Source organism: Carcharodon carcharias, chromosome 8 (genome assembly GCF_017639515.1).
Source record: "Carcharodon carcharias isolate sCarCar2 chromosome 8, sCarCar2.pri, whole genome shotgun sequence".
NCBI classification, from domain to species: domain Eukaryota; kingdom Metazoa; phylum Chordata; class Chondrichthyes; order Lamniformes; family Lamnidae; genus Carcharodon; species Carcharodon carcharias.
Window position 1 is genome coordinate 70702752 of NC_054474.1, and position 24539 is coordinate 70727290.

Sequence of the window (24539 nt, forward strand, 5' to 3'; positions counted from 1 at the left end):
CTCTATTTAGCTTGGCAGGCAAGCAAGGTTGCAAATCTTAATAGATTTAGATATGTAAGAATGTTAAAAGATTATAGAATTAGAAGTCTGCCAATACAGACATATATTTGAATGGACACCCTGCATTTTCAAATTAAAATCGTAGATTATTAAACGTTGTCACTGAACTGACCATGGCTTGTGCAGGTCAATGCCCAAATCCTATGAAGTGCAGAGCTTTGAATATGATGAACCAGAAATACATTTCCTTACAAGACTGTAATTAAACTGGGTTACTGCAGAATATATTGCATCTCTTGATGGTGAATCTAGATCAAATCCAGTTGGAAAGGCCTAACGTTAACTAGAGGCATAAATCTAGTCTGCATTAGTCACATACCTCCTGAATCGGCTAATTTCAGATTGTCAGTGTTATCTTCGTAAGTGTACAGGGCCCTGTGGAGAAAAGGAATTCAAACTGGTTAATTAGCTTTGCCATTACAACATATCTAGTCCATTGGAATCAAAAAATAATTATAATATTTGGCAGGAATTAAATGGATTAATTTCTGTGGTACATTAACTCTACATCTTCTTTGCATGCCCATTGGTGCACTATGGTTCAAGATCCTTCAGATCTCTAACGGACTGCAGCATTATAATTTATTCTGTTTCAAATGTAAAGCACATGGAGATTGGCTAAAAGCAAACTATCATTACAGTGGTAATCATACACTTCTACATCACAGCGAACTATGCTGTATTGATGCTTAGATAAATCCAAATATAAGAAAACATGGAACAAAAAAAAAATTGCCATTGGTCTATTACTTCCAGACTATGTGTAATAAGCCCCGGCAGGGACTCAACAAGTACGTACATTTATTTGTCAATCTTAGTGTAATAAAACATTTCAAAGCAGTTTAGAAAAGGTGAAAATAACCAGAGAACAGAAAAAATAGAGAGAGATTGGTGAATTAAAGTAATATTGAAGAGGTTTTCAGGTGGATTTTGGAGGATGGAAGAGAGGTAGCAAGGTGAAGGGAACACAATAGCTTTTGTTTTGTCAATGTTGAGCAGAAAAAAAACTCTTGCTCATCCAGGAGCAAGTCATATGCAGGCAATGTAAAGGAGGTCAAGAAATCAAAAGTGGAGGAGATAGGTAATGCTGGATGTTGCTAGTGTATAAGTGAAAGCTTAAAACTTATGTAATCTCCTGAAAGAAGTTTCGACAAATCTCTCTCTGACCTCTCTCTTCAAAGATAATCAAATGAAACCCCCAGACCATTTATCTAACCTTACACCCTTCATTACTTACTTTTGACAGATTGCTTTTCATGATATGACATTTCCACGATGGCAGATGCCCAGGAATGTTTGTAGTCCTCTGTTTTATCATTTCAATCTGTATTAACCTCGATCACCTTCAATTCTGATCCAACCCACTTATTTAATCACCTTAGTTTAAATATTTAATCAATCAACACAGCAACAAACACTTCTGCAAGTCCTTTCACATGTTCATTGTTCTGTAGAAGGAAATTAAGCTTCTTTTATTTTTGACTGAAGCTTGCTAATTTTGTATTTGTATCAAATTCTACATTCAGAGTCACTGCTAAATAACCTGTCTGCATCTACATTTTGCATCCCTCTCAGAATTTTAAAGAAAGGGATCATGTTCTCACTCCTCTTTGCTTCAAGTTCAGCTCAGTGAGGAACAGAAAATCCAAGGTCCAAGTCACACTTCCTAAAACCTTCCAATTTATCCATGGGCTTTTGGAGATAGGATGCTCATAATTGCAAACACAACAAATATGACATCACTGATAGTTTGTTTGGACTTGAAATCAAATACTTACAAGATAGACTTCAGTTAGCTAACTTTTCCCAAATTTACACCAGACAGATGCCATTCATTGGGTACCATATTAAATTTCATAACATATACCTTTTCTTAATAGCATAAGTAAAAAAAAAAACTTTTATTTAAAAATAAAAACTACCGGGGCTGGATCTTTATCTAAACATCCATGGGATTTTTTTTTTCATTTTTATGGAATGTGGGCATTGCTGGCTCAGCCAGCATTTATTGCCCATCTATAATTGTTCTTGAGAAGGTGGTGGTGAGCTGCTTTCTTGAACTGCTGCAGTCCATGTGGTGTCGGTATACTCACAGTGCTGTTAGGAAGGGAGTTCCGGATTTTGACTCAGCAACAGTGAAGGAACAGCAATATATTTCCAAGTCAAGATGATAAGTGGCTTGGAGGGGAACTTCCAGGTGGTGGTGTTGCCATGTGTCTGCTGCCCTTGTCCTTCTAGATGGTAGCAGCTGTGGGTTTGGAAGGTGTTGTCTAAGCAGCCTTGGTGAGTACCTAGAGTGCATCTTGTAGATGGTACACATTGCTGCTACTGTTTGTCGGTGATGGACAGAATGAATATTTATGGATGGGGTGCCAATCAAGCAGGTCGCTTTGTCCTGGATAGTGTCAAGCATCTAGAGTGTTGTTGGAGCTGCACTCACCCAGGCAAGTGGAGAGTATTCCTGAATTTGGACATGGACTGCCCCACTATGTGAGGAGTCGCAAATGGTGCTGAACACTGCAATCATCAGCGAATATCCCCACGCCAGACCTTATGATGGAAGGAAGTTCATTGGTGAAGCTGCTGAAGGTGGTTGGGCTGAGGACACTACCCCAAGGAACTCCTGCAGTGATGTCCTGGAACTGAGACGATTGACCTCCAACAACCACAACCATCTTCCTTTGTGTCAAGTATGACTCCAACCAGTGGGGAGGTTCTCTCCTGATTCCCATTGATTCCAGTTTTTGCTAGGGCTCCTTGATGCCACACTCGGTCAAATGCTTCCTTGATGTCAAGGGCAGTCACTCTCACCTCACCTCTGGAGTTCAACTCTTTTGTCCATGCTTGAACCAAGACTGTAAAGAGGTCAGGAGCTGAGTGGCCCTGGTGGAACCCAAACTGGGCATCAATGAGCAGATTATTGCTAAGCAGGTACCGCTTGATGGCACTGTTGATGACCTCTTCCATCACTTTACTGATGATCGAGAGTAGACTGATAATTAGCCAGTAGGGATTTGTCCTGCTTTGACTGTACAGGACATACCCAGGAAATTTTCCACATTGTTGGGTAGATGCCAGTGTTGTAGCTGCACTGGAACAGCTTAGCTAGGTGCGTGGCAAGTTCTGGAGCACAAATCTTCAGTCCTATTGCCGGAATATTGTCAGGACCCATAGCCTTTGCAGCATACAATGCCTTCAGCTGTTTCTTGATATCATGTGGAGTTAACTGAATTGGCTGAGGACTGGCATCTGTGATGCTGGGATCTCTGGAGGAGGCCGAGATTGCAAGTTCTTCAGCTTTATTTTTTGCACTGATGTGCTGGGCTCCTCCATCCTCGAGTAAGGGGGTATTTGTGAAGCCAGCTCCTCCAGTGAGTTGTTTAATTGTCCACCACCATTCATAACTGGATATGGCAGGACTGCAGAACTTAGATCCGATCTGTTGGCTGGAATCACTTAGATTTGTTTATCACTTGCTGCTTATGCTGTTTGGCACACAAGCTGTGTTATAGCTTCACCAGGTTGACATCTCATTTTTAGGTATGCCTGATGCTGCTCCTGGGATGCTCTCCTGCACTCTTCATTGAACCAAGGTTGATCCCCTGGCTTTGTGGTAATGGTAGAGTTGAGGGGGCATACCGGGCCATGAGGTTACAGATTCTGGTTGAGTACAATTCTGCTGCTGCTAATGGCCCACAGCGCCTCATGGATGCCCAGTCTTGAGTTTCTCGACCTGTTTGAAATCTATCCCATTTAGCACAGTGGCAGTGCCACACAACATGATGGAGGGTATCCTTAATGTGAAGATGGAAGTTCGTCTCCAAAGGACTGTGCGGCGGTCACTCCTACTGATACTGTCATGGACGGATGCATCTGCAGCAGGCAGGTTAGTGAGGATAAGGTCAAGTATGTTTTTCCCTCTTGTTGGTTCCCTCACACCAGCCTAGCAGCTATGTCCTTTTGGACCGGCCAGCTTAATCTGTAGTGATGCTACTGAGCCACTCTTGGTGATGGACATTAAAGTCCCCCACCCAGAGTACATTCCATGCCCTTGCCACCCTCAATGCTTCCTCCAAGCGGTTTTTAACATGGAGGAGTACTGATTCATCAGCTAAGGGAGGATGGTATATGGTAATCAGAAGGAGAATTCCTTGCCCATGTTTGACCTGATGCCATGAGACTTCATGTGGTCTGGGGTTGATATTGAGGACTCCCAGGGCAATTCCCTCTCAACAGTACACCACCTCTGCCTCTGCTGGGTCTGTCCTACTGGTGGGACAGGACACACCCAAGATGGTGATGGTGGTGTCTGGGACATTATCTGTAAGGTATGATTCCGTGAGTTTGACTGTGTCAAGCAGTTGCTTGACTAGTCTTTGAGACAGCTCTCCCAATTTTGGCACTACTTCCCAGATGTTAGTGAGGTCGACAGGATTGAGTTTGCATTTGTCGTTTCTGGTGCCTAGGTCTAGGCCAGGTTGTCCGTCTGGTTTCACTTGTTTTAGACTCTTTATTGATTTGATACATTGAAGTCGCCCACCCAGAGTACTTGATGGCTTGCAAGGCCATTTCAGAGTCAACCACATCAGTGGGTCTGGAGTCACATGTAGGCTGGGCCAGATAAGGATGGCAGGTTTCCTTCCCCAAAGGGAATAGTGAACCAGGTGGGTTTTTCCAACAATGGTTTCATGCTCATCTTTAGACTTTTAATTCCAGATTTTTATTGAATTCATATTCCACCATCTGCCATGGTATGATTCAAACCCGGGTCCCCGGAGCATTACCCTAGGTCTCTGGATTATTAGTCTGGTGACAATACCACTATGCCACTGCTTCTTTTTATTTGGATGATCCCAGAGTATCTTTCAGAGGAATTGAGCAGGGAAGTTCACCGTGAATATGGCCACTGACATTTTCTTCCCTTCTCACTGCCACGAATTTCCCTCCGTTCGCACCTCTACATCTTTTTTGGAAGGGAAGGTCAGAGACAAGGGGACTGTTTGCAAGATTAGAGATGGACGCTTTTCAAACCCCTCCAATGCCTGAACTGCAAATGCAGGGCTTAATCCGAGAAAATCAAAATCTAATGTGGGTACATTTAGGTCACTTATAATCCCTTTACGATTTATTCCGCCTATTTCAGCTGCTTCAGATAGTATCCCATTGCATCATCATTATCTCGTCGTCCTTGGTAGTGGCAGACTCTCTCTAAACAGCAGAGATATTACTGGGATATGCAACTGAAAAGGGATTGGAGTCAGGTCAGTGTTGGAAGACCTGTCACCAGCTTCTGGTAGCAATATCATGCTTAAAAAAAAGTAAAGCCCGTTTAAGGTGCATAATCACATTACTTGGCTGAAGTCTTAACACCATACAGTGGAATGTGCTCCACAAAATCAGCTGCCAAAATTGCACCTCCTAGATATCATACAGCTATTTTTTTTCAATCCTACGATGTGGACTTTGCTAGCTGGGCCAGCATTTATAGCCCATCCCTAGTGGCCCTAGAGAAGGTGGTGGTGAGCTGCCTTCTTGAACTGCTGCAGTCCACGTGGTGTAGGTATACCCACAGTGCTGTTAGGAAGGGAGTTCCAGGATTTTGACCCAGCTAATAATAGAGCTTGCACTGCCACTTTCCAAAACAGTGCTTCTGACATGTCTTCCTTCTTCCTTAACTGAGGTTTCCCATCCATGGTGGTTGACAGGGCCTTCAACCGTATCTGACCCATTTCCCATGCCTCTCCCTCTCAGAACCATGATAGGGTCCCCCTTGTCCTCAATTTTCACCCCATCAGCCTCCGCATTCAAAAGATCATCCTCCACCATTTCCGCCAACTCCAGCACAATACCACCACCAAACACATCTTCCCTTCACCCCCTCCCCCACCGTCGGCATTCCGTAGAGACCATTCCCTCCAGGATACCCTGGTCCACTCCCCCATCACCCCTAACACCTCAACCCCCTCCCACAGCACATTCCCATGCAATCGCAGAAGGTATACCGCCTGCCCCTTTACTTCTCCCCTCCTCACCATCCAAGGGCCCAAACACTCATTTCAAGTGAAGCAGTGCTTCACTAGCACTTCCCTCAATTTAGTCTACTGCCTTTGCTGCTCTCAATGCAGTTTCCTGTATATTGGAGAGACCAAACGCAGACTGGGTGACTGCTTTGCAAGCATGACCCAGAACTTCCTCAAGCATGACCCAGACCTTCCTGTCGCTTGCCATTTCAACACCAGCCTGCTCTCATGCCCACATGTCCATCCTTGACCTGCTGCAATGTTCCAGCAAACTGGAGGAACAGCACCTCATCTTCCAATTAGGCACTTAACATTCAGTTCAACAACTTCAGACCATGAACACTCTCCTCCATCCTCACCCCTTTTTGATCCCCTTTTTTCAAATATTTTATAATTTTTATATATATATATATATACTGTTTTTTTCCCCACCTATTTTTATTATTTTTAAAAATTTATTTCCATTTTTATTCATTGTTTTATCCCCACCTTTTAGCCTATTTCAATTTTTTTCCCACACCTTCCCCTCCCCCCATCCCACCCCCACAAGGGCCATCTGTCACTTGCTAATTCTGTTTTCTACTCTTAATGTCACCATTAGCACCTCCTTTAGTCAGTATCACCACCATCAACACCCCTTCAACCTTTTGTATATGACATCTTTTGCAATCTCTCCTTTGCCTCCACCTGTCACTGGCCTTCTATCCAGCTTCACCTGTCCCACCTCCCTTAAACAGTATATATTTCACCATTTTTACTTCTCTTTAGTTCTGAAGAAGTCATATGGACTTGAAATGTTAACTCTGTCATTCTCTCCACAGATACTGTCAGACCTACTGAGTTTTTCCAGCACTTTTTGTTTTTGGTTCTTGCACTAGTTGGAATGGCTTCATTTTAAATAGGGTAGCTTTCAAGGAAGGCATCAGGACTTTCCCTTTCTCCTTTTTCCACCCTGAGCAAAGCAGCCAGCTCCAACCACCATTCAGTAGCCAGCTCATAGTGTTGGAAGTGAGCATGGTCAGAAGTAAGTTAGACATTCCAAAACCAATACTGACGAAGAGAATGGACAATCACATGTGGAAATGGAGGTTAAGTAAACCCTGCAATATGATTCATTTACATGAAAACTGCAGCTATGGTTGAGACGTTTTTGACCAAACCATAACTTTATTAATCAGAATGCTATTCCTACATACATCCCTAAACCAGGACCAGGAAGAGACAGAGACAGCCAATTTTTGGCTTTGATTTGGTGCCCAAATTACATATATCCACCTCCCAGGAACTACAATGCATTTCCTGAATTACTCTTATAATAGCACACATGGTGTTAGCAGCATATCCTCAGCATACATACAAAATTGTGAAGTTCAGAAGCACCCCAGAGAGTCAGCTGCATAAAATAGGAAACCTCCTTTGACTCAGATCCAACATATAATGTCACGTGGAAACAGCCCAGATTCATACCCATGCAATCTCCCATACAGCAATCTCAGTTGTGGCACAATGAGATTCCAGGTAATTAAGGGCAAAGACTTCATCCCTGGAATAAAATCAGGAGGGAAAACTGTTTAGATTGCTGTGAATTTTCACACAATTAGGGCAGAATTTTTCCTGAATTGTAGTAAGTGCAGAAGCAGATATGAAAAAAGACATTTTTACCACCAGCTGCAATGGCGAGATTTTGCATATCATCTGCTTCCTGGCATGTCCTGTCTCATTGATAATGCATGCATGGGAAACACACCGGATCGCTGGTGGGCAGGATGAGATTTGCCTGTCACGTCATGACCTCAGCACTTCTTTGCTCTGGGTACCATATGCACCAGAATGCAGCCTACTTCATGTCTTCATACCAGAGGGTTGCTCCAGATGACAGATGGCCCCGAAAGCAAAGAAGACAGCAGTCCCCAAATTCAGTGATGCTTCTCTGGGGTGCAGTGGAAGCCCGCTGAAAACTCCTCCATCCCCCACTTTGGGCGAAGACCAGCCACCACGCTCACTAATCCAGCCTAGGAGGCAGTGGGAGCCTAAGTCAGCTCCACAACATCACTGAATATAGTCTCAATATAGTTTATAACTTGGTCAATATGCCTGGTGTGGTGTGAACTGCGATACCCAGAACCTGTAGAAAATCTACCACTGTTATTGGTTTATGTAACAATTCTCTAAGGCAGCCATGTATACCCAGCCTCATTGGCATTAGTCAGATTTCAACTCTATAGCACAAGGGCATTGAACTAGCATTTAGTGAAATACAGAAGTGCATTTGATATTTTTTTTTCTGAAATGTTTTCCGGCTCTTTAATTTTCTTCATTTAGAGGGAAAGCCAGCTTGAATTCTCCTGGCTTAGGTGAGTTGTGTTGTAGTACAGGGTTTTCTAACAATGGATAGTGTGAGGATGCCAGAGCCTTTGATTTTATCCAGTGCTCCGAAAATATTTCAGCAAAATCTTAAATACGAACATAGATTACTGCAGCACAATTCCCAGTATGTGCTTCTGTCACATGAAGATCTGCTCCTGCAGTGTTAACTTGTAAAATTTACCCCACTCTACATGCTGACTGATGTTTGTGACTGTAGTGAAGTACATTAAAAAGAAACAAAATCAGTGGTCTGAATTTTACGAGTAGCATCGAGACTCCATACATAGCGTAAAAAAGCAGGTCACGGCAGGGGGGCTCCTGATGCTGTCAGCCCAATCAGAGGGCAGGCAGCTCTGAAGCCTTTCAACACCACCAGGAGAGGTGGTCAATGCTGAGGAATGCAGGAGACCTCAGGAATTGGGCCAGGTAATTAAAAATGTTTAAATCACTGTGCTGAGGGTCAGAGATTAACCCCTTTGGGGAGGACATTGGGGCTGCAGGTGCTGCCTTCCTTGCCCGCCGCAGGCCTCCCCTCTTTTGGCCCATGAGACCTTCTCTTCTGGGTTGTGACTGGGATGTTGCCATCATATGGCCACTAAAATGCCCCGACAGCAGGACCCCGTCAGGGAGTCGATCCGACCCAGCTCCTGACAATATTGCCAGCTCCCATGTCTCCCACTCCACTTCCTGGGATGGCTAAAATCCTGGTCAGTATGTCAATAGTTAACTATCATTCCATAAACTGATAACAGCACAATCAATCGATCACTTTGCCACACATTGTTCAATTATGAGAGGATATTGTGACTGATTTTCTTCCACCTCAACAAGCAGTTTTAATATTTCATCTGAAGGACGGCACCTCTGACAATGCAGGCATTCCCTCATTCCGCACTGAAGATCAGCTTAAATATTGCACTCAAGACCAGAATTCGATCTTTCAATGACTCAGGAGTAGTACAACTGAACCTGGCTGTGAACCATCTGAATTCTTTTGAAGGCTATGATACATCCTTCAACTCACCATGAGCAACAACATAGGAGATTGACTGGTACTTTATAATAGGCTGAGATAAATATATGATGAATGGTTCATTACGAATCACTCAGTAAGTTCAAGTTGCTGTGGCGACATGCACTTTTACATGTTGTAGTCTGGAGCTTTGCATAGTGATGGCTGAGCTCTAACTTTCCTTCCATCACATGGAGATTCAGAGGAATCTCTCCTGCTCTTACCATCTGCCATTTGCATGTGTTGGAAAGATTTGCAGGTTGATAATCAAAACATAATGCATAATGAAACCATCTTCCTTGGCTATCAAGTCCTGGGATGGGACTTGAACCAAGAGCTTCTGGCTCAGAGGTAAGGACACTATCCATTGTGCCACAAAATCTCCATAGATAAACACAAGTTAATTGAAAGTAGAAGCTCATGAAGCTAAGGAATCCATTAAAATGCATGAAAACTGATGGAAATTTAATTAAACCTGCAATAACTTTCTGGGATTCCATATTTGTAGTAAGTTGAAAAAAAAAGAGCTATATTTCACCAGCACTACTGTTTGAACCTGTTTGGGTTGGCACTCTGACCCACCTGCAAATTGATCCCACCCACCCAGGCAATACAAAAGGCAACAACTGATTCAACTAGCTCATCAAATCAGCCATAACTCTAACTAATCTCAGCTAGGGCGGCAAAGTGGGGAGGGGCAGTGGGGGCGGGTGGGATGGGATTTAACTAAATGGTGTGAAAAATTATTTTTCCATACAGAAAAAAGGAAATGGTGCCATGGTCCTTATAAGGAGTTAATTTTTTTCTGTCTAGAGAAACTTTTTGAACACAATTCATTCTGCATGGAGACTGTTATTAGCAGGTAGTTAACAAACACAGGCAGCTCATTTATCAATGAAATGGTTTCAAGCAGAAAATGATCTATGCTGAACTAGTTGATTTTAATTAGGGGCGTGTGTGTTTGCAAGATACATGTGTGTGTTGGTTAACAGGCTTTCTGGCAGTCGAATAAACTACTGATACTCAAATGTATAAGTGCACAAATGAGCACGGTCAGTGAGGAGGGGGCCTGGAAAGCACCTAGCATCTGCAGAACCATACTGCAGGAGGGCATCAATATTATCTGGAAGAGCATCTTGGAATAGAAAAGAAAATCACTGCAGAGAAATCAGGGCAGGGGAATCACAGCTTCAAGCAAAACTGCAAGGCTAGTTTTATGAAACCATGATGCTTCTAAAGCTCATAATAGGACCCCTAATCTTTTCAATCCATTAACTGTAATGGGTGGGAAATCATGGCAATTCCTAATACGTGCTGTCTGGTTCCTTGCATGTAATTTTCTTCACTTTTAGAAGTTATAACAATATTTATGGACAGCAGGAATTAGTTTAATGATCATACGGAGACTGGTTCAATACTGGGTAGCATCTCCAAATGTTTTCATGGTAATACAATTTTTACACTGATCTCAATAGAATGATTGGCATCAAGGGAAGCAGATCACAATTCAATAAAATTTGTATGATCATTAATTGAACATTGGGAAGGGAAATCAAGATAAATTTGTTGCTGAAACAGAAGTTAAAAAAGGAAATTTCCCCATAGTTTACTGGCAATATGAACCCAGAGATCACCCGGTTGGTAGAGTTTCCCTGATGCAGTGCCATACAGCCAGGAAGCCTGTTACTGATTGCACATCAGGAGGGTTCTGCAGATGTGTGTCTGTGTGCGTGTGTCCGTGTGAGTGTATGTGTGCGTGTGTGTGCGTGTGGCAAAAACAGGATGGGGCTCCACAGCCATGATGCCATCCATGGTTAATAGTCTCTTCAGGTATTGTCTAGACTCACCTCTGACAAATGGTCTGTTGAGCAAAGCACTGAAGGGCTGCTTATGATTGGAACTCTATCAAAGTAAAGCTGCATGAGGGGGAAATGAGCGAATGACAAAATTGAGAAGGCAAAAAAGTGTTAATAATAAAACAATAAAGGATGCTTCAGATGTTTCCACCACACAATATTTTAAATGATCTCGACATTGTATAGAAGTATCCAAAGCAAAGCCAAAAAATAGTTTATACTACTCTCAGAATGGAAAACTTAAGACCTGGTTTATATTTAATGATCTCACCTACAAAATATTTCCTTTCTGCTGAGGCTGACACGGAAAAATTTACTCCTTGTTTTCTTTCTAGGGAGTTTAAGCATGTTCCTTCCTTAATAACCCCAATCTGTTCTAAAATCAATCGACTTGACAACAAGACAGAGGCCCAGACTAAAGCCATATTGCAGCTGGGTCTTTTCTTAAATAGTCATGAAATGTTTTGGTTTTAATTATGATTCATTCACCATGATAGACTTTTTGAAGAGAACAATAGAAACTATAATAAAGTCCAGGCTGGTTTGTTCAATTGGAAATTTAGGCAATTCCAGCTCATTTCTTCCTAGTCCCAAAATTTCAACATTTAATGTAAGAAACATGCAGAAAAGATTTATGTTACAAAATGTTAAATCAGTCCAATGCAAACTTAAATGTATAATTTAATGTGTCTTGTGAACCATAAGCATTTAGCATGAGAATTCAAATGTTTACTTTGAAAGTAAATTCTTTGTGAAAAGTGAGCAGTTCACTGCATTAGCACTCTGCCCTTTCACATGGAGTACTTGCCCATTTTCTGCATCTTGTGAATGCTTACCTGAAATGTGTTTTGGTCAGTCTTGAGCATCATCCAGAACACAAAGTTGCCCGTAACAGAATGAAAACCAAAATTTCACTCAGACCTTAGAAAGTAGGTTATTCATTCAGGGGAAATCAGGTTGTGTATTTACCTGAGTCATATGTTCATACTTTCCAGCAGTGCCTGCTGAAGAGCAATGAGGAATGGGAACCCTGGCTTAAAAATTCCTCCATAACGAAGGGGGACTGAGAATAATATTAGAAGCACTGTCACTACCTCAACTGAAGTCACCTTAGCTCAGACAAAGGATCTAAATTCAGATCTACCTGGTACGTATGGACGGAATCGTGCGGTAGTGGGTGGGAAAGACAACGTTTTACCCACTGGCCGCAATGGTGGGTTTTCACACCATATCAACCCAATCCCGCTGCATTAATTATGCATTCCTGGCAAACATGCCGTTTTGATGGTGGGCAGGCTCTCATTCGCTTGCCACGCCGTCACCTCACTGCTTCATCACGCCAGGTGCTATATTTAAAGTGCAGCCCATGCACACCCCTCAGTGCTTAAAGCCCAGGGCTGCTGCACAGAAGTGAAGCTCCTGAATGGCGAGAAGATTGTTTGCCCCCGGGTTTATAGATGCATCCCCTGAGTGCCTTTTGGGCACCATGGAGGCCAGTCGTGATATCCTCTACCCCCGCTCTGGCCGCAGGATGAGCAGCAACATAATAATCCAACTTGGGAGGGGGTGGCAGCGGTGGTCAGCGCCAATGCCCTACAAAAGACGACAGTCACCTAGTGCCGATAAAGGATGAATGATCTCCTAAGTTCTGCAAGGGTAAGTCACTCTTCTCATCACTCAACTAACACACTCACAAACTCATCACACATCCACAGGGATCTCACTCACTGCCCGTTCAAAGTACATCACCATTCGTTCTCACATATACACTTTCATTGTCCTCTCCCATCCGTGGGACCACTCACCACCCACACATGCTTATCATCTGGCCTGGCAGGCATCCTGTTTACACTCTCTCCATCTCTATGCAGGACAAACTGGCACACAACAATAGGGAGAGGTCACAAACTGGTGGAAGAATGCCTGAAATCAAGGTCTGCACGGACTTTGAAAATAGAGCCATCCAGCTGGCTGGCGATAATCTGGACCGTTCCCGCTGACGGTGGTTGGCGGTGCTCTACCAAGTGAGGATCCAGCAGTGCAACAACCATCAGACAACCATCCTGTGGGTAATGTGTCCTGTTTCACAGGCCACTGCCACGCACTAATTATCTCCCCTTGCTTTCGCAAGCGCATCTGGGAATCAGCTGATCAAGTCCACGACCCAGGGGCTCCAATCAAGCCCTGAAGAAACCTCAGAAGAGGAATCTGAAGGCATCCTAATTGAAGACCCATCACAGCACTCACCCACACCGTCCACCAAAGCAGAGACAAACATCTTGGTGGGACCTAGCTTTAGGGTACCCTCGGATCACAATCTGGTGAAAACATCGCACTGTCTGATCTACAGCGGGTGGCGGCAGGGACTTCCCAGGTCTCAGGAACTCAGAGAACTGCTGGAGGCCAGAACGTTGCTGAGTCCGAGTCAGATGATGAGCCTCTGGACTCAGTCATACCTCAGTTCTGGAGCTGCAAAAGCAAGCTTGGGAACTTCAGGAAGGGACATCTGCTGCATTTTGCAGATTGCAAGGCATGACGGAGGAGTCCATCTCCTTTCAGGCTGATAGCCCTGGCATGCCAATGCACTGACGTCAACACTGGTAGGATGGTGGCCGCCATGGAGACCTTGGTCCGGGACATCGCTCTTGCATGCTGTGCGGGCTGAACTCCAATGCTGACACCATAGTTGACCTCCAACTGTGTGTATGTGAGAGGGGTGCAGGGCAGCTTGATCTCATTCTAGCTACCCCTTCTCCTCAAGGAATCAGCCAGGGAATCTTGGGCACACTTAGGGAGAAGGATCAGCAGGTGCATGCTTCAGGGCCATCTATCCAGGTGACTCTGGAAGTGTCTGGCCCATCAGAATCTCCTCTTCCTGTGACCCCAGCAGCTCTAGCTCCACAGCCTGAGGAGGGTGCCACTGCCACACAGCAGAACACCGAAAGCAGGCTGGAGCCCTCCAGGTCTCGGCCCTTCAGATGAAGACCACCAAGGCAATCACAGGAGGGTGTAGCAGTCAGCAGGCTGCCTCCGACTCTGCCGTGGACATCGGAGGAGCACCAAAACGTAATGGCAGGTTTAGGAAGGTTAAGAAGATGTAACTCTTTCAGAATCAAACAATTAAACTAAATTAACAAAATGAGGGATAAAGTAAACACAGCCCCTAAGTTAGGTTGGCTGATAAGACCAAAGACAAAGTTTAAAGGAAACTTACAAACATCAAATCAAAATGTGATTAAGAGGGTTGATAAAGCACCCCAGTCCCCGCGGTGCCCACCGGGCACGGAAGACCTCGACAGTGCCAGCAGACACCCGGCCACGAACGTAGCCGCAGAAGAGGACCAAACAGTTAAGTGGGATGACCCCCTCGATCGCCTGCTGCCTGGACCTGTTAATGGCTAACTTGGCCAAGCTCAGGAGCAGGTGCACAAGGAGGTCCTCTTCCTTCCCGGCCCCAATTTGCACTAGGTGCCCATGGATCAGGAGCGTAGGACTGAAGTGCAAACAAAACAGTAATAAAAGGTTCTTTAAATAACTGAAAAGGGAGTGCAGCCTACAACAATTAATATAGACATGGTCCACGGACTCCACAAGACCACAAAAAGGGCAGGTATCTTGGGAGTCCGTGAACCGACACATCCTACGATTATAGGGCACTGCTGCATGCAACACCCTCCACCCCAGGTCCCCAGTGGAAAGTGGGAGGGCACCTCTGTAGAGGGCCTCCCAATGGGGACCTCCGCTGCCGGACGGCAACAAGGCACGCCAGGGTGTGTCCGGGCAGCAGATGAGAGCAAGGAAGTGAAGGGTGTACAGCAGCAGTCCATATAGGAAACTCCTCCGCGATGTGCTAAATGACACAGAGGGCATTTCCCTGAGGTGGCTCATATTGCGGGGCACCGGCACCCAAGGGAGGGCTCGGGGCTTGGGGCCAATGTGGAATTCTGTCTGAACAGGGGAACGTTCAGACGGAAGACCACCGCACACCTGGGCCACCGAGACCCAGTATAACGTCGGGTCCGAGCACGACCATCCTAAGGTCTTGAATGGCATCGGCCGTGAGCCGGACGCCCATGGACGCACGCACGTCAATTCCTGTGGAAGCATCCAGCTCACTCCTCTGCCACCCAGCACGTCCCCGATCCTGGTCACCCCGGCAGCCACTGAAAAGGACGGAGGGGTGAATTCCTGAGCAACAGCTCTCTGATGATAGCCGTTACTCTTGATGGGGGAGAGCTGCGTTGCGAGATGACCATGTTCCAGACTTTGATCAGATCCTGGTAAAAGACGGGCAATACCTACAAGCAGCCATGAAGGCCCCTCAGGTCTACAAACGGGAGTAAGAAGATGTAGTTGCACAGCCTGACCGGTGTTAATCACTTGTACACAATGTTCACTATTGTAAATAAACCCCGAAGAATGTCTCCCTGCTTATGGCTCCTTGTTCTGATGAGCAGTGTTCATGTCACTCACATGTGAAACCTTGCTTCCTGCGACAAGGTAAAGGCAGGTGTCTTAGTTCAGGGCCTCTTCCCTGTGTGTTTTGCAGCCTTCAGACTAAAGTGATGTTCCAGCCTCATACTTCCTGGACACATTACTGATGCCTGCACCTTGATGGTGCTTGTCATTGCTGCCAGAATATTGTGGGCAGGCATCATAGAGTTCCGTCTTTCTCTCTGTGCGTTCTCAGCACCTTTAGTGTGGGGCTGACCCTTATCTTGTCAGCATCTGTGACCAGTGACGCTGTGTTCCTGAAGGGGTCAGGTGCTGAAGGCTGACAAAGCATCAGGTGCATTTAAAGTTTCACGGCTGATCTCCATATGATAAAAGCAAAATAATGCGGATGCTGGAAGTCTGAAACAAAAACAGAAAATGCTGGAAAAACACAGCAGGTCTAACAGCATCTGTGGAGAGAAAAATGCAGATGCTGTTACACCTGCTGAGTTTTTCCAGTATCTTCTGTTTTTGTCTCCATGATATGACCCTGATCACAGAGCACAAGCAAGCTGCCCTTGGCCCAACAGGAGTTGGACATTCACAGAGGCTATGTGAAGATCTATGGAGAGTTCTCACTGCATGTCATCGTCGTCATCATCCTCCTAGAATCAAGTGACTATTAGGGCCTCTTCTGTATCCCCATGACAGGAGCCTTATCACGGAGGGTATTTGCTCTGCCATCAGTCAAACATTCACAGATGCTTTGTGAGGATCTATGATGTCTCCTCACTGCAGGCTGTCATCATCCTCCACAAATCTGGCAGCAATGAGACCCTCCCGAACACGCCTGCCATGTCTGGCCAGTGTGATGGCTTCACCGATGTCAACATCGCCTGCAAGGACCTCCTCACCCTTATCACTGTGGACGTCCTCCTCATCGGAGGAGACCCCCAGCTCCTCCATCTCCTCCTCAGCCAACTCCTCTTCCCATTTAACCACCATGTTGTGAAGGGCACAGCAGGTGACAACAATGCATGACACTCTATGTGGACTGTATTGCAGGGCTCCACCAGACTGGTCCAGGCCCAGGAACCTCATTTTCAGCATCCTGATGGTTTGCTTCACCAAGGTGCGATTTGCAGCATGAGCCTCATTGTACCTTCCCTCTGCTGCAGTCTGAGGCTGTCGCATAGGTATGGGTAGCCCTTGTCCCCAAGGAGCCATCCCTGCAGCCTGTGGACCCTGGAAGACGTCAGGGATCTGTGACCGACTGAGAATGGACATAGGAAGTGGACAGTCCCTGGGAACCGAGCGCAGACCTGCAGGATGCATTTTTGGTGATTAAGTCAGTCCAGCTCACCTTGCCTCTAAAGCCAAAGGACTTTTTGAACAGCCTTAACATGTTTTGGCGCCTTCAAAGATTTATTTACATACATTCTGTGTTTTCTGTACCCCATTTAAAATTATACCATTTAATTTATATTGCCTTGCTTCAATCTACCTCCAAAAGTGCATCACTTTACACCTCTCTGCATTAAAATGCATCTGCAAAGTATCTGTCTATTCAACCAGACTGGTCCTGTCCTTGTTAAGTCTGCTAATATTCTCCTCATTGTCTACTATATTTATAAGTTTTGTATCATATGGAAACTTTGAAATTATGACCAGTGTAGTCAAGTCCAGGCTATTACTACATTTCAAAAAGAGTATAATACCAACCACTGGGGTTTATCACTAAATCCCTACCTTCACAACTACATAGATGAACAGTTGTTTCACAAACCGGAGGAAATGAAACAGCAAATGGCAACTCAAAATATAAATAGAACTTGAGCTACATGGGCTGCAATGTGTGTAGGGTTTCCAACTCTGGCTGAACATATTCATGGTGGCTTCATTATATGACTTCCAGTCAACTCACCTAGTCACAAACATTTCCCCATTTCTAATAGTTTTAGAACTAATAAGCAAGTATTTAAAGAAAATTAAAAACACTTTAATGACCCTATGATTTTTCTCCTGGGTTACTATCTTTCCAGATTTCTCCCCTCACTGCATCCTAGACCCCTACACTTACAGATTTCTCCCGTCATGGTATCCCAGATGATGGTTACAGATTTCTCTCCTCAATGTGTCTCAGACATTTATGCTTACACAGATTTCTCTGCCACTGTATCCCAGGCCCCTATGTTTACACAACCCTCCAACTAAATCGCAGATCTCCATGGGCGTAATTTTTCGGCCCCTCCCATCGGCAGGATATTCCTATCCCACTGAAGTCAATGGAGTTTTTAACAACTTGCCTCATTTTCCAACCCTGGCCCTGCCCCTGCTGTGACCTGTGAAATTCTGCCCCATTGCTGCACAGACTAATTCAATTATAGCCAACAATCCCACATTTAACCAGATCTTTTGTAGAAATTCATATGATCATTTTCACAAGGAATGAACCTATGTATGAAATTGGTACATTATCAGTTATGAAATTATTGCATTACAACTCATTACCAAGTTGTCAGTACAAATATATAAATAAAATATTCCTCTAAACTATTCCACAAAGTGTGTACAAGAGTTTACAAAATGGTTGTGTTCAGATCAGCCATTGCTACATTGTGTTGGAGAGTTACAGGCAAACCACAAGATGAATGAAAGGCTGTTTTCAGGACATTTGATTGAGTCACTGACTGTAAATGAAGTAGTTTAAAAAGTAACTGTTAATTCAATAAATGTTGAGTGTATATTTTATTATTGATGCATGTATATTGTATTGAGAATCTGGTTATACTTGTTTTACTGAGGAAAAATAACACTTCCATGTGGAAACGTGGTCACAGTCTTCACTAATTATGTCAGAAGATTTTACAAAAAGAAAATAAAAAGACTACAGACTACTCAAATTCTCCAGAATGTCACTGGTCTCAGTCTGTAGCTTGCATTTCACAAGAATTCTTTTTAAAAAGAAAGATCAACCAAACAGATCCATTTTCAGGATAAATGCACCTTAATAATTAATTATCTAACAGTCCTAATGTGAGCACTCAAACTCCAGACATGCCTCTTTTCAGTATTGATCAGAAAGATCAAGCCTCTTGATTTTGCATAAAATACGGACATCCAGTTTTATCTCACCACAGACTCTAGGAAACATCAAGTGCAGCTTCAGGGACAGACTAAGCACATTGAAATTTATAGTGTTTTGAATAGATAATGGAAACTATAGCATGAAATACCCCAGCCAACCTTTCCATATTAAAAAGGAGGGGAGCATGCACCTAAGCACAGCTCTCCTCCCACTTCCAATTTACTCCTACATTCCCAAACCCAACCATGAATTTAACGATGTCACTCGAATACCGATCCAGGCAAGGGTGTCAAATATGCAACACTGAAAGTTGAGGTTTCATTGGCCAGCTGTAATTATATTGGTGGAGAAGGAGCACTCACATCTGCACATCCGTGTTCTGTTGTGTCTTTGTGAGCAGAAGAGCATAGATCTAAAACACAATAGCTTGATGAGGCATATATACACATTTGGATCCAGGCTCTTTAATATAACTGGGTTACCTAATGTACTTAAACTTGCCTACGAAATACAGTTAGACCTCTCCAATAGTTTCCAAAGATCTGTAACATATATTGCTCTACGAGGTTGTTTCGTGATAGCTTGTCAATGGTGCAGTGATTGCACATATTTTTGCAACTGATCAATTATCTTTACAGTGATCACTTTTTTCTGATTGCTTGATTCTTTTACTCTTCAGACAGCAAATCCTTCCAGTACTTCACATTATTCTCCAAGGGAACATTATGAAGACACAAAAACAACAGCTAAATGGACAGATTGAAATGTGATTCTAAAATCTCTGGTGATAACAGCTGCAAAAAAGCACCTTGCTTAGGATAGTTGAGGACTTCGGTTTAGGTGGGTAGTAGAAACACTAGTACAGTAAGTCCCACCATTTGCAGGGGTTACGTTCCTGCGAACCTCACAAACAGCGAAATTGTGAATGACGAAGATACTTTACAATGGGAATCAATTAGATGGTTACAACCATCCTAAAATTTTACACATATAAAGGATCAAAGGCGATAAAAATTATGGGCAGAATTTTCCATGCCAATTGGGGTTGGGTGTCATGGTGGGTTGTGTTTCCCGCGGCCGTACAACAGGAACTTCATTTTAATATATCCGCATATTATTATAAGCTCAGCTCACCAGAATCATCTCCCCACGTGAAATTTACCACCCACATCGGTGGGAAAACACGCCAGTGCAGAACACATCTTGACAAGTCTGACATGCAGAAGTCAGGACTTACTGTCAGGGCCTTGCTCACATCATGGACCTCTGAGAAGCAGAAGAAGCTGGGGTCCGAGAGCAGCCGGACTGTGGAGGAACACATACATCGCATGCTGGGCAGAGTCCAGAGGGAGGAAGGAGTTTTCAGGAGGGAAGGAGTCCGGAGGGAGGAAGGAAGGAGTTTTCAGAGGGGAAGATATCCGAGGGAGGAAGAAATCCGGGAGGTGGGGAATAGAAGTGTGGGGGAGGAAGGAGTAAGGGTGGAGGAAGGTGTAAGGGCAGGGGAGTGTTAGGTGAACATTCAAGGGAGCAGACTGTGGAGTTGATGACTGCCGCCAGGGGAATGAAATGAAGGTGGGGGTGGTAGGAAGGAATAGTGAGAATGAGAGACGGCTGAGTGAGCTGCGAGGGTGGGAAGGTGAGGATGCGACAGTAGCAGTAGAAGGGATGGTGAGGGTGGTTGGTGGGGACTCAGAGGCAGACATGGACCCTGGGAGTGGGAAGCAGGAGGTCAGGGAGGTCAATGTGGATGAGAGTGGGATTCTTGGGAAGGTGGGGAATGTGCATGTTCCCCTGGATATCCTGGAAAGAAAAGGGATCTGGTTGGTCGGTGACAGTGGGGAGGTTGGAGGTGATGCCAGGGTGGTCAACAGTGTTGGGGGAAAAGACATGGGTGACTTGGGGAGGGGAAAGGACAGGATAGCTGAAGATAAACTTTACCAGTACTATGCTTCTAAAATCAAAAATGAAAGGAACCTCATGCTGAGTGGGCACAAGTGTTGTGATGAGTGGGTGGGCAGAGATGCAGGTCAGCTCAAAAGGACAACTGAAAGAGAATCCCATCAGGCAACACTGAAAATGCTCAGGACAATGAGATGAGTATGATGGAGGGAGAATCCGTGTACATGGGAGAGTACTTGCAAGAGGCTCTGAAAAGCCTTGTTACACAAACAAACTTCTCCCTCCAGAATCACTCATGCAGTTGAACTGCTAGTGGTGGGGGAGATGCGGGGGAGGACTTGTGATGCCGGTCATTGATGCTGAAAGACACCATTACACAATATTCAGTGAAAGTGAATTTATTTTCAGATTATAAAGTGACAAAATGTGTTCACCCATGCAACCACTTGTGATCAGAAATTATTAATGTTTCTAGGCCTAACACTTCTAGGTGCTGCCCTGACATCCGCAGCAAGGTTGCAGGCAGCTTGTGCAATGGTTGGCCCTGATACCTCTGATAACTTACCCGTGTGTCCTCTGGAGAGCCGAGGCTTTGAGGGCCCTCCTTGCTTTGGCTGTCCTCCTTTGGGCCAGCTGCTCTCACTGCAGTGACAGAGGCCGAATTTGAGGGGGTCATAGGCAAAAAGGAGAAGACAGGCGCTGAGATTCCTGAGTGGATGACCCTAGGGTCTCAGCTGGCACTCCTCCTCCCTTCAGGTGCCTGAGGGCCCCACCCTGACTCCTTGAGGGGAAGAAGCGCTTGGAGGATGTTGAGGTGCCCTGTTTCCCTCTTGCGTTGCCACTGCAGGAACTCACCCATGGCTACCACGATAGGGTGCAGGTCGATGCACATCTCCGTGTTCTGCTGGACAATGGTCTCCATGGCATCCATCACCCTTTCCATGGAGACCTCCTTAAGTGCACATGTGGGCACCACTTCATCAAAGAACAGGTGGATGCACTTCTCTAATTCGTGTGCCATTCTGTTGAGGACTTCCAACAGCTCTGCGTGATGTTCTCCCACCTTCTGCTGACTCTTCACAATGAGTTGGAAGGCCAAATCCAAGGGTCGTCATCTGACTCGGACCTCACAGATAACTCTTCCCCAGCAGTCCTCTGAATGCTGAGGAGGTCAGCTGAACCTGCCTCCTCCTGCTGCGGACATGTGTCTGTGCGGTGACCACCAGATTGTGAACCTGCTCTAGATCTAGATCCCATCGAGGTGTGTGTCTCTGCACTGGAGGGTGTGGGTAAGCGCTGTGATGAGTTTTCCAGGCTGCTTCTTTCCAGCTCTTCAATGGAGGAGGTGTCCTCTTGGCTGGAGGTAAGGACCTGGATGGAGCTGAGGGACTGGCTGGCTGAGGATGTTGGTTGCTTGGCAGAACTCCCTGTGAACCAAAGTAGAGATGATTAGTGCATGGCAGCAGAGTCAAAACCAAAAGAAAGAGCACTCACATTTGTGTCAAGGGAGGGATGATGTGATGTAGGATCCTCATGTGGGTGATCATCGCCAACCTCACTGTCACCACAGGCACGGTCCACATCCTTACCAGTCAGTGCAATGGCACTCTTCTTGAAGTGAGTGAGGGGCCTAATGTGGGCCACTCCACCCTTAGTCTGGGACCTCTCCCTGCTGTTGTGAGCCAGCTTCTCTTGCATGAAAATAGATGGAGAGAGTGTGAGCAGGACACATGGTACTGCATGGAATGTTTGTGTGGTGATCAGAGCAATGGACGGGATGAGGAGTATAAGCTCGAGAGAGTACAAGTCTGATGGAGATTTGAGAGTGTGTGTGAGTTAGTGGTGTTGCCCCTTGAGGTTTGAGATCCCTGTTGATGTGTGGTGGGTTTGTAAAGGTGTGAGTTGAGACTGATGAGAAGAGTCACTTACCCTGACAGAACAGATGAGACTTTCAGCATTAGGTGGCTATCCTCTTTTGCAGGGCTGACCACTGGTGCCACTGCTTCCCATGCTGGATTGGTGACCTTGCTTGCTAGACTTCACCCAGAGGACTTCGCGGCAGGCCTTCACTGCATCCAGTAGGTGCAAAGGGAGGCGTCACTAAATCTGGGGGCAGCATGTTTCCTCCCTTTGGCAGCCATCAGTTCACAGCAGCTTCCTGTCCCTTGAAGATTACTGAAGGCTTGATGTGATGGTGTGGCAGACGAATGAGTGGATGCCCCGCCAGCGATCCAACATGTTTCCCGGGAATGCATGATTAATGAGGCGGGATTGGGACAATATGCCCTGAAAAGACGCCACTGCAGTCAGCAAGTAAAATGTCCTTTTTCCCCACCTGCTGCCACACTTAGTGCAAATTTGGGATGACTGTGCCCTATGTTTTTAATAAATTTAAAGACAAATTTACTGGAGACATTGTTTAAAACGAGAAAACAAGAAACATAAAATTTGTCAAACTTACAGTACTTTACTTGAGAGTGGAGGTGGACTCTGATCAGGAATTAAATCGCAGCAACAAGAAACACTCACATGCAAACAACAGCAGATGATGCATGCGCAACATGCACTTTCTACTGAGGGAAGTACGTCATGGATACCTTCTTCTTTTAAACTTTATTTAGGCGGTTTTCCTTCTTTCGGCATTTTAAAGATGGCATCTATTTTTTATTTTTAAAACTGTGGATTGTTACTCACAATAAGAGTTTGTGGTGGAAGAATTAATCCAGGCTGGTCTCTTGGTTAAAGCTGGTTTGTTTCCAAGACAACTCCTCAGTGTTATAACTTCATAGTAGCTTCCACACAAAGTGTTCCAGCTGTACCTTTTTATTCTATTCAATTGGGATAGTTGATGCCCATCACCTGTTTAACTAGCAATTAGTTTTAACAAGATGATCGCCATATTAAGATTCCCCTCTTCTTTTTAAAGTAAAAAAAACTTGAACATTTTTCTTTTTAAACAAACAGAAGGAAATAATGTGACGTATTTCCCCCTCTATAATACCCAAATTTCTTTTACCACACATATATACACACAATTATAAAACAAAAAAAAAATTTTCATCGCATCATTATAAGACAACGCTCTTCCAAAACATTTAATCATTTCTTAGAGCAGGCACCCCTCTTTGTAAAACAGCCTGATAGTTGGTGACTTGTGTCAACCCATTTTATCTTCGAGATCTCTTTTCTCTCTAACATCCCCTTTATGCTGGCTAGGCCTATTCGTAGTCTTTTTTCGTGACACTTATTGTGGAATGAACGTTGTCCCAAAGAGACTGGTTATCAACATAACATTCTATGGACAAACTTTTCCCACATTGCCTGTTATATAATATTTCTGTCAATATATTGGACAAGTAAACCCCCACATCTAATGTCTCTACTAAGGCTAATGTTTCAGCAGCAAAGGTGCTTTTCACTAACCTTTTTATTTTCTTGGCCTCCCAAGCCAGAGGGCAACATTTATTGTTCTTTCCCACCAAGAATATGATGAACCCTGCTATGCTACAGTACCCATCTGGAAGATTGGCATGTGAAACATCACTACAAATGACCAACCTCATATCTTCTGGATCACCCAAGGCTGGAAACTTGAGCACACATCTCTCAGAATTTAATTTTTCAATTGTTTTATTTGCTCAGAGGTTCTCAACCATAGCATGTTTCATCATGGTACTCAGCTCCAATACATCATAACTAGCGTCAGGCCTAGTCTGAGTGCACACCTAGTTCAACTGCCCAGTCAAACTTCTCAACTGGCCATTTCTTCCTTGGTAGCAGGATCCTCTTTTTGTGAGGATCTA

General features: G+C 44.6%; 1 protein-coding gene across 2 annotated transcripts in view; it reads right to left on the reverse strand.

The window, feature by feature from the left end:
• Window positions 1–24539, reverse strand: part of dbn1 (drebrin 1) — a 198642-nt gene that overhangs the window by 62794 nt on the left and 111309 nt on the right. Inside the window, exon 2 of one of the 2 annotated variants that reach the window (XM_041193775.1) lies at window positions 380–435. The exons of the other annotated variant lie outside the window; for it this stretch is intronic. Coding sequence (XP_041049709.1) covers window positions 380–435 — 56 coding nt within the window. The remainder of the gene's footprint in view (window positions 1–379; window positions 436–24539) is intronic. 2 annotated transcript variants of the gene reach the window in all.